This window comes from Temnothorax longispinosus, chromosome 3 (genome assembly GCF_030848805.1).
Source record: "Temnothorax longispinosus isolate EJ_2023e chromosome 3, Tlon_JGU_v1, whole genome shotgun sequence".
Taxonomy (NCBI): domain Eukaryota; kingdom Metazoa; phylum Arthropoda; class Insecta; order Hymenoptera; family Formicidae; genus Temnothorax; species Temnothorax longispinosus.
In genome coordinates this window covers 6,332,014-6,356,514 of record NC_092360.1, presented here as the reverse complement: position 1 = coordinate 6,356,514, position 24,501 = coordinate 6,332,014, and the positions used below count along the sequence as shown (strand labels likewise).

At 40.5% G+C, this 24,501-nt stretch overlaps 1 protein-coding gene across 4 annotated transcripts in view; it reads left to right on the top strand.

The window, feature by feature from the left end:
* Positions 1-24,501, top strand: part of LOC139810332 (uncharacterized) — a 77,702-nt gene that overhangs the window by 47,970 nt on the left and 5,231 nt on the right. For all 4 annotated transcript variants that reach the window (XM_071773769.1, XM_071773770.1, XM_071773772.1 and 1 more), the window contains 7 exons: positions 90-200; positions 684-857; positions 15,216-15,384; positions 16,207-16,371; positions 21,450-21,732; positions 22,270-22,444; positions 23,027-23,233. In XM_071773769.1, coding sequence (XP_071629870.1) covers positions 90-200; positions 684-857; positions 15,216-15,384; positions 16,207-16,371; positions 21,450-21,732; positions 22,270-22,444; positions 23,027-23,233 — 1,284 coding nt within the window. The remainder of the gene's footprint in view (positions 1-89; positions 201-683; positions 858-15,215; positions 15,385-16,206; positions 16,372-21,449; positions 21,733-22,269; positions 22,445-23,026; positions 23,234-24,501) is intronic.

The following is a 24,501-nucleotide window of genomic DNA, read 5'->3' as shown; positions in this document are numbered from 1 at the left end:
TTTTATTTCATTCCAAGCAGAAATCGCGGAGATATTTCAACAGTTGCACGAATGGCCGTGTTTCACGATTAATTTACGATTTCTTTCAGATACTCGGTTGCGTTACGTAGACGCCGATGACACTATAGGTGGCAATACGAACTGGGTCTTAGGCGATCTACGCAGCCTGCATCGTTGCGTACCCGCATTTCGTCGTACAGGTATAATATCTCTCCTCCGTATTCTTCTGCAACACATTTGAATATTTAATGCATATGATAATAGACGAACCAATATGATTATATCATCTGCAACGTTATTCCTTATTCTTTTTCTCTCCGTGTCTACATTTTTAATGCATAATATTAAAATAAATTGTTTGAGTAATGTGATTCTTAAACACATAAATAAGTATGATGTAAATATATTAGTGATAATAGTAGATGTTAAATAAATGAGGAAATCAATAAAATAATAGATTGAAAAATGATATATAAATATGTTTGTTTTAGCTCAAGATTTATATTATAAGTCATGAAACACTAAGTTACTTTACAAGTTTTCCATTCATACGTCAGAAATCTCCTATCGAGATTGCAAGATAGTAAATCCGTTCTTGCCGCGAGAATTCCATTATCGACGGTTTCCAGACGCGATTCCGCGATTTATCTCTGAATTATAAAGAGGATAATCTTTTCTATCAGGGATAGACGTCACCGGTATGCGGACGCATTTCTATCCAGAGGGTGGATGGGGCTGGCTGGTCTGCGCCGCCGGTTTTCTCGCCATGTTGCTCACTACCGGGATGCAGCTTGCCTTCGGATTACTACATCTTTACGCCGCCAGACATCTTGGTGAGGTCCATTTGATGGACATAGGTACGTCAAGCGTTTACATCGATCGCTGTACTGTTCTTTACAAAAATCGTTCGATTATTGCGGTGCCCTAGAAAATCGCTAAATATTCCTCCATCGTGCGATAGACGACTCGTTAAGAAAAATGTCAGCTATTTTAATCGTGAAATATCAAAATATTGTCGTAGTAAATATCGTTCCGGAAAGTATCAAGCTCCTCGCCTTCAATATATCGATTTTCAATATAATCTCGTTAGCATAGGGTTATATAATTGATAATATTAGCTAATGTCATGATGATATTTTTCTTTTAAACAATTTTAATCCCCCAGGGCGAATCATCGCGTGTAGATTCTCGATGTGGCGAGCGGGAGCGAATTTCTCCGCGAATAATTTTTTCGAACGATCGTAAAAAAACCAAACCTCCCCCCGTTATTTGTCGGATTAGAGATTCAGATTTGCAGATTCAGTTCCATTTCCGCGGACCTCCGCAGAACGAAACGCGTTCTGGTACCTGCAACGATTCTGCTCTGGCGCATTCATTAATATTCCACCTTCTCACCAGGTTTGCTTTACATACGCGTATACCGGTGTATCGCAAGGTGCACCGGGTGTGTTTTCTGCTGGATGCATATTGCCCTCCCGCAGTTTCCGAACCTTAACCGTGTATATTAAAGTTCTATTTCTTATAGGATAGCGACAGCGCGTTTTACGGCAGGTTGAAGTAACAAATTACGACGTGACTTTACGTTCTTCCAAAAGTTTTTCGCGTTTTCCTCGCGTAATTCGCGTTTTTCTACAAGTGGTGTCAGAGAAAATAAATAATAGCAAATTGGTTACAACATTACATTTGTCGAACAATTTCAAGTCGACGTGTTTCCTGAGCTGAAAGTTAATTCGAGGCATTTGTCTTCCGCCTTCAACATCGCAAATTGGATTTCAGACGAAACTTTCGCCAAGACGAAGACTACGCGTGATTAATTAGAAAATAAATAATTCCATTAGCTCTTTGTACTTTTGATATTTTATTCTTTGGTTAAATCATTTAGCGTTAAACGGTCCGCAAATTATGCATCCTTGCATCTTTTGAAGGCGCTGTTTGCGCTGCTACCAATTACGGAAACTATTATGCAATGAAATAAAACGCAGAGACATTTTATTAAAAGAGCAATTTGTCGCGAACAATGGATATTTATCTAATTGAACTGATATGATTTGTGTCTCCGAAACAATATATTATAATTTATATTTATATATTTCGTCTTTATATTGAACACGACAATACAGGAAATTTAATTCTATTTATTCATAATTTTCGTGTTACTCGAAAACATATTTTTCGATTTACACCGGGAGAAAATCCTATTATCGCTTTTTGTCATATCGGTATTTACTATACGCTGACGTCAAAGCTTCCGTGAATTTATATTTGTCGCGAAAAAATCTGTCTTTTAAAAACCCACAATTCGCCAATCGCAGTGCAATCGACGCGTTACGAAACTACCGACCGCAAAAGATTATCCCGATAATACGGTTTGATTGCCGATACAAAATTTAAAGTTTTGCGGATAAATCCCCCGATCTAAAAAGATACATTTTGTCAGTTTTTAGCAAACTTGATAACTCGGATTTGTTGTTTATTGCAGAAAAACCATGTATTTTCCTGGCATAACGTAGCCGGAATTGTTAAATTATTTCGGATGCGAATCGTCAGGCATTTTAGTCTTCATTCTCGACTTCCCCTTTTGTTCCGACCGATTCTACGTTCAACTTTACAAAGGGCGCCGCAACAATGACATTGCCTACGCTTGCGCGTAACGCTAAATATTGCATTAATATTTATGCGAGTGCATAAATTCACTTTGGAGATTACGCAAGGGAGATCTTATTTGCTATATAGCGCTATAATTCCAGCCGCGATGTTTTATCTTTCAAAAACTCGCGTTATCTCGCGTAGCTGAACCTGTTATACATGCATCTACTTTACAATTGTACCGGACGGTGGGGCGTTTCAAGATATGCGAGAACAATGAGAAGACCTACTTCTGTCGCCTAATATCAGCGGTGTGAAATGTATTGGAAACAATTTTTTGTCGTAATACTGCATAAATAATTAAGTTTTACCTACACATCATTTACGTCAGAATAATTGAAATAGTTTTCTCCGCATATACCGTGTTGATACATTTCGCAGAATTAGTCTCAGAGTTTTTTCATCTTGCTTATATCGCTTTTATTATGCTATATTATTCGTTTTGCCTGTATCGTTTTATATTATGCTATTTATTCCCTCGCTTACAATTACATTTTATTTTGTGTAATGGTTAAAGTAACATTAATGGGCGCGCCGGAACCGAGAATGGAAGAAGTGGATCTTGTTTTATTGAATTCTCGCGCGGCTTCAAGTAGCCCACGAGCCTGTAAGTCTGCCCTACGAGCAAAGCGAGGAGTTAACCTTGTTATTGCGACTTATTTTCTTAACCAGTGGAGTGTTAAGTACCGCTTAATTTTCACATTATTCGATTAAAGGTTAAACGGCAAACTGTATCGCGAGCTGAGCACGAGCGTGGTGTGCATATATATATATACCGTATAGGTATAAGATAAAAGTGAAAGGTCTTTCCCCTTGACGTGACATTTTCCCGACCTTAAAGTGATTAAAGTAAAGAGTTTTACGTATCGATCGGCGCGCGCCCGAACAGATCCGAGCTTCCTCTTCCTGGTTTTTGGAGGGATATAATGCGCGTGTACGCGAAGAAGCTGTGTACAAATAGGGAAAAACGGGTGCTATGCAAATTGCAAGCGTGCTGCGGCAGTCAATTATTTATTTGCTTGAGTTATTAAAAATATCATCAAGGCCCGAAGTGATAAAACTGATATTGCCTTTCGAACGTTAAGCTGCTACGAGAAAGAGAACACTAAAAAAAGGAGAATGCGCGCCTATTTATTTATTAGCCTCAAGTTACAATTAACTTTTTATAGCCTGTCTGCATATACGTATAAAATTATAAGGATGCAATAAAAAAACATAGATAAAATATACGCGCGTTTATATCGGTTACAAAGATAACAAATAAAGGTCATTGCGCAAAGTATAGAATAATCAATCGGGACAATTGACGTAACAGTAATGTCAAAGATTCTATTTAAATTAACCCTTCCTCTATCGAGCTGTCTGTAAAAGATAAAAATAGCCGCACCATACGTCTATTAGACGCGCTAATAATAAAACGATCTTAAAGCGGAATTACGGTGAGACATTGAATAGTTAATTTCGAGAACTGGATGCCCGTAGATTATTTTTGTCGTTTCTGTCGAGAAAATAAGCAGTTCGACCGCTAAAGCCACGTTTAACGTCCCGCTGAGGAGTATCTCGAGGAAGAGAAAATATTGAAAGAGAAAATGCCTTTGGCGAAAGGATTTAAACTTTACCGTTCGAAGTCGTCAACCGCTTACATTCCCAACGTGCGGTCCGTACGTGCGAAACGAACTATGTGATCTCCGGATCGGTGGATGAAATCGTGGAACAAAACTTGTCAAACTTGGCGCCCGATCTTGACACCGAGCGGCAAGAGTTTCCGATTCAACGAGATCGTTTTCCAAGATCCGGACCCGGTCTCGGGATCTCACTCGCTTGTATTTCCACTCGAGGAGCGGGAGATCTTTCACGAGTCGCGAATCGCAGTAAAATAGTCGGGAATAAAATTCATCGCGAATTTCCGCGATCGCCGGATGTATCTCCTGGTCTCGCGCTCGAGACGACAGATCGTCCGGCGAAATCCGTTAAGCCGATCAATAAACCGATACATCATCGGCCAGCTATCGTCCACTTATCGTCGACATGAAAAATACTTTAACTCCCGTCGTCTTGCTAATACACGGCGTTCCTCGACAATTCCTCAATATTTGCTCGCGTTCGATAACGTTCGCCGGAGTGCAATGACAATAGAACGTATCGATCGTACCTGGAGTACCTTTAGGCTACGTTCTCCGTAGCCCTGACGACGGGAGAGCCCAACTTCGTGCCTGAACCCGCGTCGTATCCGTCTTTGTACCAGTTTGCCAGGATACCAGCGTGTTATTTGTCGATCGACCTCGGGCGCGATTCCCGCACCGTGACTCGACCGAATCAGAGAGGGAATCCCAGGACACTTGCGGTCCCAGGATACCTCCGGTGGTATATATTTCAAACCGGCGCGGCGCGGCGACCGCGCACACGAACGAACCGCTGTCCGCGCGAGCCGCGTCCCACGGGTCTCTCGCCAAAGTACGATTAACGTGCCGTGGCACGCGCCCGTCGCATCGCTCGCGGCAAGCGATTTCGCTCTCCCGTTTTATTTCGGAGCCCATCGTAAAACAGCGGATTCCGGAGGCGACAACTCCGGGGGAAGTGAGAACTCTGATGTCAAAAGTGTTTCCGTTCGGACGGCAAACGGAACGAGAATCGAAGGAACATCTAGGAGGCATCTGGGGCTGGATTTATTGCGCGACATCTGCGTGCTTGACAGAAGCACAATAGAGAAGTGCGATACGAACTTTGAAGAATTTCTTGTTCTGTCGCCATGTAAATTTTTAAGAAACGTCGGAACGACGAAGTTACGGAATCACTCGATCTATATAATGAAATAACTTTCTGAAGTAATGAGATTGAGTAACAACGAAGATTAGCAAACACTTCTGTAGTCCTCGCGCGAACTTATCCGAAAATTGTCGCTTAATGATTATTATCTACATATTTAATATCTTTAATTGTTGTTTTATTATTTACTTTTCTTGACGATCAGTCTTAATTTCTTACACGCTTGGTCGATTACTCGGGACCCAAAGATCCGGAAGTCTCTCGATAATCCGAACATGTTGCATTAAGTTCGGATTACGGAGTTCGCACTGTGTCTAAAGCCGGCGTAGAAAAGCGATGCTGCAAGCAGTAAAGTCTTGATTTCGCCAATCTTCTTCCAAGCAGATAACGTCCGTTAAATGCCCCCTCGAATTCAGTTCCGATTGTGTCGACGTTCATTAACGATCGTTAAATCGTCAGTCAGGTGCGGATGTTAAGGAAATTGAAGTTCGCCATTAATCAATCGTTTATCGCGAGATCCCCGTCTTGTCTCTCAATTAAACCGTTATTATAATAATAATAATGCTGCTCTCTTTCATTTTGCGATTATTGGAAATTTAATGCCGCGGAAGTAGGAGAAGTTTACGAAGAATTATGATTCCTACAGAGATCTATTTACAAAGCACCTTTGCAGAGACCTATTTTTTCTTTTTTTTTCCTAACTGCATTATATTGCGAAAATAACACTTTCATTCTTTTCATCTGCGCTCTCAGTATTCTTTAACACGTTTCTTTCATTCTTCCTTCCTTCTCGTCATTACTCGTTTTATTTTAAGTGTAGCTACACCGTAATAAGGTGCACACATAAAAGAATGGACCCCCATCACGCGGTTGGCAAATGGACGTTCCTCAATTTTTGCGATGTTTCTCACAGCAAGAAACTTCGCTATAGCTTGGATTAAAGCTCGTACATTTCTTTTCCGTAGAGAGCGTATTTTATACAGTTGAATGTTTAATTACTGCGAGGAAAACGAGTCATTGTGTATCCGCTAAATAAATTTTCCAGTAATATAAATTTTTACTGGTATAAAATAAAGAAAATAGTCGAGGATTACCAGACATGATGTATTTTCAAACATCCGTTTTGTTGCTTGAAGAAGAAAACAATAATAGAACTGAAGACTTGTAACTACGTCGACGGAGAGTCGACGGAATTAGTTTGACGCGGACAGAATCGTTTAAAGTTTCGTACGGTATTCCCGCTAAATACCGCACATTACACCAGTTTAGAATTAATGCGGCATTTCGCCGAACGATATCGGACTTTATGTCGATTTACTCACTCTCTTGAACGACAACGTCAAGAGAGCTTGCTCAGAACTACCGATATACACGGCGTCGTGTTTAGGGGTGGAAAATTGTTCATCTCCTGTTTGGAAGCGAGTTGCGCCAACAACGCCACTTTCAAGTAAGAGAGAGCACCGGGATAGGAAGGAGAGGATTAGAGAGAGACAGAAGGAGTTGGAGAGCACGAAAATGGAACGAGGGAATGCGAATAAAGACAAAGGCTTTCGGCAGAAGATATTTCATTATCGCAACGCGTAACGAAAGATCAACCAGTCAGAAAGAGTGCTATCTCAGTTTAGTTTCCCGAACAGTGTAATTTCTCTTCATTTTCGTATCTCTCTTCATTTTTGAACGAGAAAAGTAATTCGTTGTAATTTATCCTCTACATAGCAATGAGTTTGTCTTGCATTATATCAGTATACATATTTATCGCGCAAATAATGAAAAAATTAAGGTTTATTAAAAGCAGCTTCTCAGAAAGCAAATGATAATTTCGCAAACTTCTCTTAACACTTTGGACTTTAAATGCCTTCTTTTTTTATGACTTGTTTGTTTAGATTTCAATTTACCATTTGCTTCTTGTCGTAAATCGTAAGTTTTATCATAACTTAACAATATTGAAATTCTACCTCATGATTTGCGGAACAATATTTATTACACAACCTAATAACGTTTATTTCAACGTCAAGATTCTTAATAATAAACTTTCTTTCATTATAAACACGAGAATAATTCAAGTTCTCGTTTGCGCTGCGGTAATTTAAGAAATGTATATTTAATTTACACAGCTAATTTTATCGAATATTTATCGTCCAGAAATTATAAGAAAGATCTTATTAATTTACACAACTCGCTTATTAGTCAAGCAGATATCTCTAAGGAGATATATAATTTGCATACGCAAATATTCATTATTCTACGAAACTTAAAATTATAATTGTGTCAACGTGTTAACGCGTTTCTTGGTTAAACAATTCACGGATGAGAAGAACATCTATTATATTTTTAAAAGTACCTTATACATATAAATAATTTATAAACGAGGATGATAGAAAGAGGGGAAAGGGGAAGAAAAGAGAAAATTTTTGCTATAGAAGTATAAATGTTTGCGTATCCTCATGGTTTCAATTATTCGTCAGGTATTACATCACATGATATGCGGCGGCTTGTTTTCACTTTATCCTTATTTTCGTTGGAGAAGTTTTCGTTCTCTTAGTCGTCGAGATCGATACGGGACGATCCCGAGGGAGTGACAGATGCGATATCGTCAGGAAAACGTATTCGTCCGGCTAAACGACGGAGAGCTTTCACGACGTGTCGCTTCCTGGTGATTCTTCTCCCGACCGGTGCGGTGTCTGTAGCTCGGCGGCCGATTGGGGGTACGATACGGTCGCTATATAAGCCGGAAAGACGTAAGGCGGCCGAAGCTTCGGGGATTTCTTTCCCGTGTGATATACTGCGCGCAACGATGCACCGCCGCGTACTGATGTACGTAGAGAGCCCCGCTCTGCTGGGATATGTGCCCCAACCAGATAGACCTAGTTTCAACAAAAGTTATCCACTCCTTCGTCAAAGTTAGGGGCTCAGCGATGCCTGTCGTAAAGCGTCTCTCAGACCATCAATATTTACTTGTCATCCGAAGTATTGACAATACCCCTCCAGTAATTAGCGCCGAACTGCCATGAGGCGTACAAACGGCGGACATGCATTGTCAATAGCTTTAGTTCACACCGAATTACCGCGATAAGACTTTGTGTTGCCTGTACAGTGTTGCTCTAAAGGAAAGGGCTGCCAGAGAGCATGACAAGCCTCTTCACTATTTATGCGAAAATTCACAAACGATGATTTGCTGCATCAGGATTAATGCACAAGTCATGTATTCGAGTGAAAATATGTTCGAAAAATAGTTTTACAATGATACTTCAATGAAACTTTTTTACAAATGGAATTTGTGGTACTAGGTAACACTTGTAAAAAAAAAATGAAAATTTTTTTTTTGTTAATTTATATCGTTTAAAGACGGAGTCGCTATAAGATTTGTTCAGCTTTAGTCATTTACAATGCAAAGATACTTAATGCATTCTGTCAAATGTACTTACTGAAGTATTTAGAATTTATGAGAGCTATCTGCTATATAAACGATCTATTTTATATTTATTAAACCACTTCATAACTGTTATTTGCAAGGTGCTCTGAGATATATGCCTTTAGGCGCTACAAAGTTGTTATTACTGACATATTGAAAATAAATATTGATCGCTTAAGGGAAACTGAATAACCCTTCTCCCCCTTTCCTTTCGCTCTCTCGCGGCATCTGTTACCAAACTCTGTATTTTCGTCTCAAAAATTTCAAAAAACTTTTATTCTACGGGTTTGCATTTCCTCCGGCAAATTTAATTTCCACTTTTTCCGAGTATCGCGGAAATACCATCGATTTTTAATTTGCCCAGCGAAGTTCCCACAGAAGTTTACTTTCCCCGATCAAACTCCCAATTATTGTTCGTTGTAGTAACTTTTGCAATCATTCACGCATATACAGCTTTAGTCCTGGATCGCATTCAGCTTCGTTTTCCAATCGAAGTTTTAATTTAGGCAACTTCTTATTGCATTCTTAAAGACGCATTCTTAAAGTCTAACCTGAATAAATCTCGTTACCATTAATTTAGCTCAGCCACTCGTTTAATTACGATTTTATTAGAACTCTTACTTGGAACTCTTGAAGAATATATGGCGAAATTTTAAGCAGAAGAAGTAGACTCTTTTCTCAAAACTTTGTGCGCAAAACGTCAAATCAATAATGATTCTTGATTACGCGCGTCGACAACCGAACGGATATTTTCAACCTACGCAAAGATACATAGTGTATCGTCACGCAACGTACCGCAACTGCATTTACGTTCGAAGTTGGCGCTTCCGATTTGATTAACCGAGGTAGCATTAAGTAGCATTACGTGTACGCGGGGGGTGGGTATGATCGATGCGGGCGTCGTACTTTTTATTTTACAGAGCCGCGGGCGTGAAATTTATCACGTCGCTATCTCCGATAAAAATATCCGTATCTTTCATTCACCATAAATCAGATTGTAACACGCTCATCCATTCATAATTCATAAGAGAGATAGCTATTTTTATCTGTTGCTTTATGTTCTCTATTACACTGTCGCGGAACTACACAGTCAATTATATACGAATTATTTATTAATGCTTATTTTATAATTACGAGATCTTAGCGCTATAATACCTGAGCAGAATGACTTAATTAAAATTTAATTAAAATTGCATATGCGTATCATTTCGAAATAAAACGCAAATTTGAATAGAAAATAGCGAACAAAATGGAAATAACAAAAGTCTAGTATTATGTCGTAATTAAAAGTGTATTAATATTTTTTATATTAAATGTACATCTCAATAATTATTATAAAAATATATTTTATTCTCAGAAAAATTTTAATTCAAAAATTAATCAAAATAATGAAGATTACAAGTAAAAATGGGAAAAGCGCCGGATTAAAATTTCATTAAGGGAAAACTAACTTCAATTTTCATCAGGCGAGCGCAGAGAGTGCTTGATCGCATATACATATACATTAAACAGATTCGGGGCAAACCGCACGGAATCAAACACAGATAAACTTCTGTTTGAAGATTTATTCTTTAATAATAGATACCTCTCTCGAATTGTGGAAAACACTCACGATTATTTTCCGAGGACAATTGAAACGTAGGCAGCCAGTTTGTTTATCTGTCGCAATAAGGGCTGTGTACTCTGGTAAGAAATAAGTATTGGTGCTTTTATTTTGGTGATTTTCGAGAAATGAAATGTTAGCATGATTTCTAGCGGAGCTGTAATAAATTTTTGTTCAGTTTATAAGACAATTATAAAAAAGTGTATGTGTGTATATATAATGTATGTCTAATTGAAATAAGCATTAATTGGCAGGACTTTTTTATAACTCGGGATGATTCTTTTCTTAGACATTTAATTGCTCGCCGTTTTCTTTCACAATTTTGTTGGTTCTCAATATTAAATATTTTACTGATTTAACAAAGCATCAAAGTACAATTGTTGCGAAATTAAAATCTTTTTAAAACCAAGCGACGAATAAGACGACGGTACTGCCATTTATTTGCGGAAGCTCTTCTTTAAGCTTTGTCTTTTTTAACGTCTTTAACAAACTACAAGCGAGCTCTTCGACTTTTTAATGCGTGAAAAGCGATTCATCTTCCATCACTTGTACCCGAAAGGAAAGCTTTTGTGCTTTCTTTTTCGCGTCTCGGTACGAAGCTCCTTAAACATTTTTCTTATCCCGAACTGTCGACAATTAGTCATAGAAATAACAGCAATTGCCCAGCGAGAAGGCAACAATCACCGCTAACAGCGGAACAGTTGCGGAAAATGGTAATTTTCGCGGCACCCTTTGAAACGGTCGGCGCAGAGAAATGATGTAACGTTAGACCAACCTTTTATCGATGTCAAAATACATCGCGGCGCTTGCTCCGATGGTCGCTGCTACTGAAATATTCTTGAAAGATGAAAGCGACGAAGAGGATGCAGCCGGGATGCGCGCGATCTTGCAAGGAGAGACGTCATTGAGCGTTACGAGAAAAATATGTAATGACGGACGAGCATTGGGACAAGTATGAACAAAGGCTTTACGCTATCGTCTATCCGAGTTCCTTGCTGCCGCTCTACGCTAAGACCGCCGTGAAAAGGCTCTTTTATTCGTCGAGAACGTATTTAAAGCACAGTGTCATCGACGGAGTTTCGTGCACCACTTTGAAAAATTATCCTGCCCCGTTTCGATGACGTGTTTTCATATATCATCGTGACGCAATAAAAGACACAAGCTCCCTGATGTGTATTGGCTTTCAAATGCTTGCGATTTATAATAGAAACACGTTTGCGAAAGACGACTCTCTTTCTGTAAAGAAGACAAAGGTCGGAATGCGATAGGTGTACCGGGATGATTTAACGTTCGGAAAATTCCAAGTACGGTCCAGTTACTTCCGGATCATTTCTGCAATAGATCCTGAATCTTGTGCGACACAAGTTGTATCGAAAGATTGTACAGCTATTATCTGCGCTAGTAGCCCCTCGTTTTACTCGCGTTCTTTGTCTTGAGAATAATATAGGACGGTAAAAGGGCAAGCATTTTGCGGACAAATCCAATCTGGGTACAAAAGGGCTTTGCAAAATCCGATCCGTGAAATTCTAAGCGAGGGTTCATCCCACTTGGTCCACTTGGTCGCACTTGTGCAAATAGCGCTAAAAGCGTCCAGACTCATAAATTATTCGCATAAGAACGTCGAGCCGAAGTCGCTACCTGTTGAAGCCTCGCCGCACCAATATCCAGGTTTCTTCGAGAGCCTTTTTTAAGTCGTAACGAAGCCGGACAATGCATATTCATTTCAGGATCGATCCGACGATTTTATCTTTAACACCGGGATTAAATGTGCTCAGTTCAAAGATTAAACATAAATTACGCGCGTTGCTGGATATATGTATATGTATAAGGAAAGTGTTAACGCTTCGCCTTTAGAATCTTTTCTATTCTATGCAAAAATGGATGAACCGATTACATAAATTACGTGAATCAGTTTGCTAATGAAAAGTGTCGACATAATGTTTAAGGAAGAAAATTCTTCGAAATTGGCATTCTATACGTATATGTATATATATATTTTTTATTCTTTCTGCATTATTATTTGACACATGGCGTGCGTTCCTTGGTGTTCTCGAATTTGCGCGGAAATGTGCACGCGAGTCTCGTGAGAGCTCGAGAAGAGAAATGTGCGAAATGTCAAGCCACGGGGCATAACATTGCACGTTTATGTGCGTATAATTACATACGCGCGCGTGGCAAGTAGTAATTTTCCTAACGCGACTTTATTCGAACGTATATATAGCGACGAAATGCATGCTTCTCCGCTTCTCATTTCGGGCGTAATATTGCACCTGGAGTATATCCACCGACGAGGCGTCATTCCCTCAGTTCTTTCGTGTATCCGACGAGGACATGTTTACGCCTGTTTAGCAAAGTCGGCCGCTCATTTGCAAGTATATAGGATTTCGCGGAGAAGAACATATCTAATTGCAAAGAACTTGCTCTATTCATGATTTGCACCTAGTCTCTTTCGTAAAAAGTCTTATGTTTTTAAAGTGAACTAACGAACTAATATTCGAAGTTTCATGTACGAGTAATTTAAAATATTCAAATTGATTATTATACAAGCGGGGATTTAATTTAACGCTCGATTAGATCGAAAACATTGGAAATCCCAACCGGAGTCTGGCACCGAAAAGTGTAACTGACAGGATCTAATTTCTCAATTAATTATATCGAGTTTTTCCTCAGTAAAAATTCAATTTTGCGTTTAGTTAATTAATTACTTTACATTGTAATCTAAACAACCGAATTAAGTTTAAAATTTATAAATTAACAATAAAAATTTATTTCTTTTTTAATCACCGTAAATATTTATATTATCTCAGATATTCTATCTCAAGTATTTTTACCTAAAAAATCTAATTTTATTATGTATATTTTAAAACTCTCTTGAGCTTTTAAAAAACTGTGATTTTCGTGATAAACATTGTGAATTTTTCAGTATATATTTCGAAAAATTCCATTTGTCTTTTTAATACATATGTCCACTTATTCTACACTCGGTTAAACTACTTTCTTATATATCTTTTTGTAAAACTTTGTTGAAATTGTTCACGAGTCTGTCTCCAAACATTTGTCGAACGCTCGAAGTTTTAGACATGTAGACAAATGGACAACTAGACAGGGGGTGGCACACATAGATAAATTGACAGAATTGTGCGAGCCAAATAAAACGATAGCGGCTTAACTTGCGCATCGTATAAATGCGTTTGAATGCGATTATTCATATCTGCCGAGTTCGAGGGTTTTTCGCATATCGGGGTATACGATTATATGCGAAACGTTTGCGAGCCGCGCGCGTTCGCGAGGAATTGGCACGATGTATTTATAAAAAGAAAGAGGCGTTTCTCGCTACTTCGCCAAGTTAAAAGGGTAAAAAGCGGATGCTCTTACGAGATTACGGGAGACGTACGTCGATACGATTGACGTAACCCCGTCCAATTTTAGCATTACAGAGAGATACAGCTATATAGCGCGCTCCGACGCGATGCCGCATTAAAATCGGACCGGCCGACGACGCGGTTTTCGTATTCCGTGCCGCGAAGTCTTTCGCGTTTGCAGGGCACGACGCATATCGCGCTGTCTTCAGATATCAGAATTTTCATCCGCGTAATCGCGACAGGGCGTGAAGTTTTGCATAAATCTTTACGCGCGTCCGCGCGGATTACGATCGGGAAATCCGCGAATTGCCTTCTCCACTCCACGTCTCACCGTCACTTCCCGCCGCAAATCACTCCGCACACGATTGATCTTATTTCGTTATAAGATTTTGGTTTAATTTTACAAACGCCTTCGGTGGAAGACCCGTTTATCTCTTCTTGAAACAATCGAGGAATTCGAGAGCCAGGCATTATCGTCGTAAACAGTAATTAACGCGATTTAATTGAAAACTAGCTTGTCACTTGAAAACTAGCATAGTTCACGTTACAAAGATTTCGTCGTAATTGCGAAATCCGACGCGACTGAGAGTAATTACGAAGAGTCGCGTGATAAATCCGATGACTTTGTTCGAAAACACGGTACCCTAGCCCTAGAAAGCAAGAGAAGAAGAGAAAATATTTTTCTCGTTATATCGCAACGCTGAGCGAGGTAGCGAGGTAACAAATGCCTGGAATTTAAATAACGAAATGAGATAAAATGGATCATGTAACGACGTAATTATTTAGCGTCAAGAGATATACCTACGGAGTAATCTTTACGAGATCTTTTCTATAAAAAATTGCCCGCTATTTTCGTAAGAGGAATTCAGGCCGTAATTTTAATCGTCGCAAAAGTAATACCGGGGGTGATGAATACATTTTTCCGAAAAGGCTTCGTGGATTTGGACGCGCGGTAAAAAAAAAAGTGTCGGAACAACATTTGCGCGAATTTGTGTCTTCGACCTGTTTCCGCATCCGAGCGCGAAGCGCGGTTCCCGCGCGAGCTGCGAACGCGGCAAGGGGATGAAAAACACGTGAAAAATTATTTTTCGCCCATTTCGAAGCGCGAGTCTCGTCCATCCGCGGACAAGGAGAGGCAACAACGTTCCGGTTTGCGAGCGTTTCCTCGTTAGCGCTCACAAACGCGAAATCAATCAGCAAACGAGCTCCGTCCGTTGTGCTCGGACCATAGCGAGGAGGAGAGAGGTCGGCCGAATAAAACCGTCGCGCTTCTCCGGAACGTCCGCGCCGCGCCGGGGGTTGAGGCCGCGATATTCAGGATAATTGGGAACCGCGCGATATTCGGGAGCATCGCGCCCCGCTGATTTCCGTCAGTCGTGCCTCTAATAGCCCGTCAAAAGTGACTCTTATCGGGTGAATGTTTCAGTGTGGGCGGGGGCGTTGAGCGCCGCGATCTCCCGGGGTTCCGCGCCGCTGGTCGTCGGCGCGTGTCGCCGTGGCAATACGAGGCTCACGGCGGTGATCGGTGGCCTGGTGCTGGCCCTGGCGTCGCTCTTCACCTCGTTCGCCGTCCAGATGCATCAAGTGCTCCTTAGGTGCGTAACGGCGCAAATGCTACAGCTATCGACCGCCCGGGCGACACGTTTTCGACCGGGTGGAGGTTTTATCGCGTAAAAGCTGATGGCTGTTCAGAAATAATCGATGGGTAGGACGCGAGGGTCGATTTTTTATCAACTTGCATGCAGGCGACGTTTAACCGTCGAAGAATTATTGTGATGGATGTTGCATTAAAAATAATCGAAGGGCAGATGAGAGAGTGTTTTTGTTAACTTTTACGCGAGGGATGAAATATTAATAGCATGTTCAGTGAATTATCGAAGCTGTTTTTTTACGGCGAAAATGAGTAATTATTTATGCGGACGCTTATTGTGTGCTTTAAATTTCTCTTTAGTCGCGGATTATATTCGTGCGTCAAATTAAAACGGGAATACTTTATAAAGAAAAAGAAGAAAAACATTTACGTTTCCGCACCGAAAATTTAGTTGATAATTGTGAGTTCTGAAATGCATTCTCTACGTATTATGTGTATCATATGGCAATGCGCGGAGTTACATATTTCTATGGTAATAGTCATTCGTTTAATTCTGCTTTTGAATAGCTTTTAAAGCTGAAAACGCGCGTAATAGCGTCCCGTACCTCTTTAACCGGAAAGGGCATATTAAAAAATGATGAGAAATGAATATTTCCGGCTCAATACATCCCAGCTGCCCGAGTTTTTCTTTGAAAACGTCAGCGACTCGTTTTCGCGTAGCGAAACTCTCCGCGCTTTCCGCTTAAAATATCGCCTCAGCTTATATCCTTTCGCGCGGCAACTCCCGCTGCAAAGTCATACGATTTACCTTTACAAAATGCAACAGCTACGGTCTGGTGCTGGGCACGGGGGCTGGCCTCGTGAGGGAAACCGCCAGTCTGGTATTGGGCAATTACTTCAGAAAACGACGGGAGTTCGTCGAGATGGTGGTGCAGGCCGGCACCGGCGTGGGAATAGTGCTCTTCAGCGTCGTCTACAAAGAAGCGGTCGGGTGAGTTATCGCATATATTACGGGGGGAACGCGCGGGGGGAGAGATGTGTATGCATTAGCCTATAGCTCCCTTAGGAATGTGCACCGGTCCGACGATTCGCTCAAGTCGAGCGGAGAAGATCCAATTAACCTTCGGTCGTGCCATTTCTTTGCACGTGTGGGCGCGTGATGCAAATTTAATATCGCTCGCTCGCTCTTTTTTTTTTCATCGCACGCGACGGAAATCGGCAGATGCCGGAAAAATCGCGAAAGCCGGCGTCGTTCGCGTTTGAAGTATCCGTCAATGATTACTACGGAAGAGTTTGTCGCACGGTCGTGTGAATTAATTGACATTCGTTAAAAATGCAACTTACGAGAGAATAGATGATTAGATATAGATAAAATTATTTACTCTATGACAAATAAATTAAAGCTAAACATATTAATTAATTGAATATTGTTTCTATACAGAACTACAAAATAGTTTTTCAATGAATTCCTAGAAATTAAGATGAAGAAAAAATTCTATACATTGTATTATTTAATTTTTATCGAAAATTGAATCATTGAGAAACGAATAAAAGGATAACACACTTAATTTTGCTTTAACAAGGATTAAGAAGAGCAAAATGTTTCAAAAGTATTGAGATTTTAGAAGATGCAACAATACTTTCGGATAAATTTCACCCTTCCCCCTCCCTCCCTGTAGAAACAGAAGCCACATACGTGACGCAGTTATTTTCCGTGAAAGTGGTATTCGAAAACGATGAATTTCGCTGGTAGTAGTAACGATATTTGACGACAATGACTCCCGAAACAAATTGCGTACGAGGAGAAGTCGAGCGGCAGCGTGTAACATACGGACAAAACTGCTTTCAGTGCGCACCACCCTTTTATCGTAGATTTTCGCGCGACTGCATGTCCTCCCCCCCCCCTCCCCCCGAAGCGTACGGACGTTGCGGGGCGCAACGACAGTTTCTGTGCACAAAAACAGCGAACAGATTCGACGTGGAATAATTGAACGTTCTATTTGGTCCCGGCCCTTCATTTTCTCTCTCTCTCTCTCTCTCTCTCTCTCTCTCTCTCTCTCTCTCTCTCTCTCTCTCTCTCTTTCTCTCTCTGCACGTCCCTCCCCTTTCTGTCTCCGCCGACTATCGAAATAGCTCGTTTGGAGTTTGCCACGGGCGTTTGTTAGTATCATTGATCTATTATCCGTGAGTGTTCGGCAAATTATTTTCAGTTGTATCCCGGATCCCCGAACGTCCGCTTTCGCGATCGAGGATTCTACGACGAGATTAGTCCGTCTTATCTTCGGTGAAACCTGCCTGCGCGAAAGATTGCTATTTCCATTTAATTTCTTTCAATTTTTAACGCGCGTTTTAAAATTACGCCTGGAATCTTATTAAAGTCATGTTGAAATTAATTAAAGAGCGAGATGTGGTTACCGCGGCTTTAATCGTCACTTAAAGCTCTTAATTTTTAATACTAAATGATCGACGTGTGCTTTGATATTAGAACGACACGGCCGGCGCCGGCGGTTCTCTAATTTCCGACTACCGCGTAGTTGAAAGGACTTGAGGCAGTTTTATAACTGTGTACACAAATAGCGGGTGAATTATATATATTACCGAAACAACACACGTAGCGCTTTACTTTTCTCAAAAGTATAAAAATAAACATAGCGTAATTTTTCTTTCATAGAATTATATTGGGGAGAGATTAAATTAATATGAAATGTTGGTTGAATTTCCTCTGTCGATGAGGGAGAGATGTTTACCGTGATTTAACTCTCGTCTATGTTAACCTGTACCTATGTAGACAAAATGCGGCGATGGTTATACATGCGGGTTATTAAACGTGCACTTAATTGCCGTTGCTATGTGGCAGTTTCTGTTAGGTATAAAAGCATGTCCAATTAGAGATCGGGCTCTTCTGGACCGACGAACATAATATCGTCAGGTTGTTGGAGTAACTCGCTAAGTCGATATATGGGTTACTCGATAACTGGATAAGTTTGCCCAGGTCGGCGATATACCGGGCTAATTTACGATATAAAATACGGAAATATCTTGAAACATATTCGGAGCGGTATTATGCGCGATAAAAAGAAATTAGCATGGAAACGATGCATGTAACGCAGAAGCTCGTTAAACAATGAACAAATATTCTTTAAATATCTTGCTTTTTTTTCTCAACATTTTAAATTCAGAAGGGAATTATTCAGAGTTTTTATCGTCTTGAGCTTAAATCGGCTGTATTGATTTTGGAAAATAATTTATGTGTTGCATATGGAAAATTGATAAAATCAATACAATTCATTGTAATTTACGCTTTTACAATTTTGTTTCAAGCAAACGTTTTTCGATAGCCAAATGCGTTTGTCGGTAAATTAATATTGTCATAAAAACTAGTTGCGGATATCTATGTTTTATCTCGCGCTGGAATCACTGCATTGCGGATGCTGTTCACTAGGCGAATTTCTTCTACGACTATGGTAGTGACATTAGATTTGTTCTTTCAAATGTTATCTTTTCTACACTTCCATACTTCTTTTCCTCTTCCTCCTCCTCCTTCTCGTTCCAAAGCAGCAAATGGCACTTCTTTCCAAACTCAAAGGATGAAAGTTCAACAACGAATTATCCATTAATTTACAGTGAAAAGTACATTAAAAAGATAGCCGAACATTATTCTTCACGATTCAGTAATTATTTTTGTCGACTCATTAAACATTATACATACCGAATTAAATTACACGCAATAAACTGCCGAAATGTCTATATTCATTCCCGTTGCACATCATATTCGTTACCCATTCTGTTGCACATCATATTTCATATGATTTGACCCATCAATTTGCCCAATAATATTTATTTGAGCGAAGTAATAATTATAAAGAATAATTTAATTAAACCGGACAGAATTTATTTCCGCGGAATTGCGTGTCTTATCTTGGAAATCGATCATCCTTTTTACGTTACCGTAAATTCCAGGGCAATATTTATAATATATATATACGCCGGATACGTGATAAATTGTTCACCCTTCCCCATTATACCGCATGCAACACACAGTTTAACTTTATCGTACGCATATGGCATAGAACGACGGATGGGGCGCGGTACACGATTATCCGGCAATGCGGTGCACGCAAAAAAGATTTCGCGGACATTATATAAAATTCCGTGATAACGACAAACCCGCGAGCGTTAAAACAACGCTTCAATCGCGAATGTGCCGCGAGCCGGCTTTTTGCCGAATAATTCGCCGTCTCTGTCACAAACATATCGAACGCATCGACCGGCTGACCGAGCGGGGGTGGCCAGCGCGGCGGGCGGTTTATTACACGTGCCGTACGTTACCGAACCGTCATCATCTCTGACCCCGGGAATATATATGATAAACATTTAATATGCGTTTCCACCCGCGGGAGATAGGGAGCGCGCGAATGAGGGAAGGCGCGCGTATCGGAAAATAAATTTCAGCCGCTCCGCTCGCAAAGATAACAGCTCGTGTCCATGTAAAAACGTATACCTACCGGATATATATTATGAATAGTCATAGATCCGGGTGGAGATCTTATTATCTTTACGTCGAGGGAGGATTAAAGCGCAACTTTCGCTCACGTACCGACATATAATATGTTGAATACATACATTTCGTAGAAACTTAGTTTTATCCCTTATTTTAATCTTCTTATTCGCGAGCCGCACTATTATTTGCAAACACTCGCCTTTCTCACGTGCAAACGGCTGAACGTGAAGAATACGGCGTCTGTATGTATTCCACTTGAAGAGAAAAATCCCAAAAAATACAGATGATTTATTAGAAAAGTACGTCTTTGTATTTTTTAGTAACCGGAACAGACGAGAGAGTTAACTTTGTAATTATATTATATATATACACGGGGGAGTGTTTAAAAAATTATGTTTTCGTAGCGGGTTAATTTCGCCTAAAGTTAAATGTGCTGATGCATTGGCCTTTTTTTTATTTTTTTTAAATTGCTTTTTATCTCTTAATCCCAACTTTATAATTTGTCGGTCGACGATTCATATGCTCTACTTGTTTATGTATGTCTACGTACTTTTTTTTTTAACTGTCACCTGGCTCAAGTATTTTTACCTCGTTTGTACTTTTACTTTGTTTCGCTAAATAATGAAATAAATAAAGCTTCCTAACGTTCGCACTGCGCAGTGAAAATATTAAAGATCGTTAAATGTTTGCAGAGTATTAAAACTTGTCAGGTTTAACGCTTCTTTCTAAACGTTTCTTTAATAAAGTTCTGATGAAAGAAAATAACACAGCAAAAGTAAATGGATGTTTCTCCTCGAAGGCAATACTGCTTGACAATGCGCTCGCGTTAAATGCGAATTTCATAACTTCTCGAAAAGAAGTAACGAAATAATTTGGAAACATCGTGCGCCATAAATCAAAAGTCACTTTATTATACAATTTTTGTAATAAGTTGCAGAAATCGTACGAAAGTAATGGTATGTTTGAGCTTCAAAAATCTAGTCGTTAATCTTCATCGTTCATTGACTTCGCGTTAGCTCAAAGTAATTGTTTGCGAAAATTTTTCCGAAATTACTTTCTGATAAGATTATCTATATCTTTTTGATTAAAAAAGTACTTCATTTTTACACACCGAGATAACGACGATAAAATCGGGCACAATCTCTTGTTGTGATCTATATTATAATTTAAACGACTTTCATGCTGGAGCATGATATATTTGAATCATAAATTAAATATTTAACGAACAATGTATTTTAGTTTTACTGTAATTTCCAAGGTATCAAACAAATTATATTTTCGTGTATCAAACGTAATCAGCTAAATATTGAAATATTACAAATTTTTCTCTAACGTTTGAAGACGATTCGCGAGTGAAAAGGCGAGTGTACCTGCAACGCGGAAAAACGCCTCGCGGAAAATTTCCTCTCAGAAATGCAAGTGCAGTAGTTTTCAGGTTTTCACTCGTAATATAAAACGTAGCTAAGGGACGTAACGGAGAGCGCAAAAACTCAGCCGGCAGTATACCGTCGTCAGCTGATTCGGCGTTTCCTGATGCGCGATCGTAATCGTGCTGTATCTACCTGCAGGAAGCTGGGCTGGCGACTGGGACTTCAATCGGTAACCGGAGCGCTCTCGTTGGCCTTCTTCCTGGGGCTGATTTACCGGAGTGCCTCGCTGTACCATCCTCAGCGGCGAGCCATCCTGCATCTAAAGAATCAGCGCGGCAAAGTCAAAGAGAAGAAATCCGGGACCAAGGTACCGAGGCAGCCGTTGGTCGATCTGAGTCCTCTGGGATCACGTCCCGTGAGAATGCTCATGCTGGCCGCCGGTGCTGCCGGTTTCGGTCTTTACACCCCCGCCTTCTATATCGTAAGTGCACTCGGTGATTGAGAGGGATTTCCCTCTTTGATAACGTCTCTCCCGACGGTCGCTATTCTCCAGAGACTCGGCGTGGCGTGGTAAAAGTCACGAACGGTTTATTCCATTTCGCGTTATCAATTTTGTCTTTCGATGCGTCCTCGAAATTCCTTCTTCCGTAATAAATGTACCTTATAGAGAAAGAATTACCGGTACTTTTTGATACACGGATCGTAAAAGAGAAAAGTCGTCCGAGCCATTTTATTTCAGTCGGCAATAGAATATTCATCAAATGCACCCGAAAGTCAAGTTGCGAGACAATTTGACATCACGTGGCATTTCCGCTAAGGGTTTAATGACGCAGATTCGAGCGAGCGTCGAGTTTCCTAATTTTCTCGATTTCCGGGGTAATCTCGGGGGGATAGACGGGGCCAATTTCGATAATCGATATTAGACGGGGCGTCGTTACCGGCGTCATTGTCCGCGTTATCGTAGCGATCCGTATAGCGCGTTCTTTCCCGCAGTCTTAATGAGAAACATCACTTACAGGCTCTGCAAGGCTACCAGGACGGACTGGAGGCTAGCGCCCTGGTACTGCTACAGACCTTTCTGGGCCTGGCGGCGGCACTCGGATGCGCGGCTTTGGGGGTAGTTATCGTCAGACCTTCCGCTCAGTGCCTAGTATCCAGGCAATATCTCTGTCAAGCGGCACTCATTGGGGTTGGTCAGTACATCTCGCGGTCGCTTTCGCATACATGCCCGTAGTTGACCGTAAACAAGTTCAAATTGCTAGATGCTTGCGTCCCATCGCGTTGACAATGGCAACGTGCGATCTAACGCGGTTGCATTTTTTTTCCAGCTATCTCATCTCATACTCTTTAGCGTTTATATGGAATTTCCCGAATTTATATCCTGTTTTTGCTGTAGATTCTTTACTTTGATCTTGAGTTTATCGGGACGTATAACTGCGAAAAGGGCTATTCGTGTCTCTATATAAATATATTATTTTTCGCTACAAGGCCCCGCAATAAAGCTCCCTTTCAAATGAAAATTGAACCCGGCAAAATTGTGGAGCACGATTCGAGTCGTGCGAGAGAAACACAGGTCGATTTGACATTCAGTAAGTGAGTTTGCGCACACGTAAGAAAAGCCTTTACTCGGGAGAGGAATTGCGCGTAGGAGGGAAACACAAGCTGGGAAATCGTGCTGCACGAATTTTGCGCGCGAACGACCTATAGGAATTGTAGATTCAAGGATCACGCCTCAAGGATTATCGATTCGAATTAGGTTTCCCCTCTGCTTAAAGCCGTAGCTCAAGTGGCGCTTGGTAGCGTGCAAGGTTACCACGGACTTGTGCTGGCCTCCGCGCTCTACGGTGCCTCGCTCGGCGGCACACTCTACTCCCTGAAGATGCTGGCCCTGGAGAGGCTGCGTGCGAGACACTTCGCCAGATCGTGGGCTTTGGTGCAAGCCGCGGAAGCCCTACCCATCCTTCTTGGAGTTCCTCTCACAGGTACGCGCAGGAAATACGAAATTTTAGGTACCTACGCTGGTGCCCAGTGTAAGGTCCTCGGGGGTCATTCTTGATTTATTTCGAGGATCATTACGACGGGTCACGTGAAAACGACCTTTTTACTTCTTATCTAAACGCAAGCTCACACTTACAGGCTTAAGTATATTTACGTGTATAAAATAAATTTTCTTTCTCTGTAAAAGCCGATGTTATAGCTTAAATTTGAAAAGGAAGACACCCTTACATATTTATTCTGTCTATATTTCTCTCTTTTTTTCTCGCATAATATGAGACGAATTTTTACGTTCAGTTGACGACGGATATTACACAAAGTAACCGCAGCCATTAAATACCGCTTTCTACATAATATCTCCGGCTTTGCATCGTATCTATTATAAAGCGCGTAGTTACTTACTCCTAAACGCAGATTCTTCATGCTTTCAAACGTCCGTACAACAGTATTAGAACTTCAGAACCACCGAGGTGGGCGAAATCCGCTCTCCCGCACGCTAAATCCGTCCCTACTAATGGTCTTACGGTCCCTGTGTATGAATTTAATGCCGGCGTCCTTAATAATAATAACGTGCGGGACGTGGAAAATGCACTCCTCTAGCCTCTCCTTTCCGGAGAGAGAATATTCAAGGAAGCATGACAACTGTCACGCATATTCGTAAGACACGAACGTTACTGTTACGTTACGAGAATTACAAGTTTCGGTCACTTTGAGGAGCTTAAGGGGATTCTGGAGCGACAATTCAGTCGTTGAAATTTCATTAATTCGTAATTTCGGAATTTCCTCGCCGCTGCTACAGTACTGTCCACGCGAAATTGTACGTTAAATTTAAGAAGTATAAAGACAATAAAACGGCATGTAACAGCGTTTTAAGGGAAAATCCATTTTATGAGTTAATAAAATGAATTTTTTTTTCTTGTAAATATATCAGATTATCAGCGTACAATATCTAAGTAACAGTTACGACGATGACGAGTGACATTAATCTGATAATTGACGTTGCAAATCAAGGACATTAATTTTCCGAGATTCGTAATAATTCGTAAGGTCCATTTTAGAAACAATCTCATGTTTAGAATAAACAACTTGCAAACTACAAGATCGTAACGTTTTTTCTTCGGACCTTCCATTTGCAAGATTAGATTGTTTTCAAAAATAGCATTATCGTAAGATTATTTCTAGTGTATTTAAAAGAGCGGAGACGATGGAAGAGAACTCTCTGTCAAATTCAACGTACCAATTTCACGCAAATTTC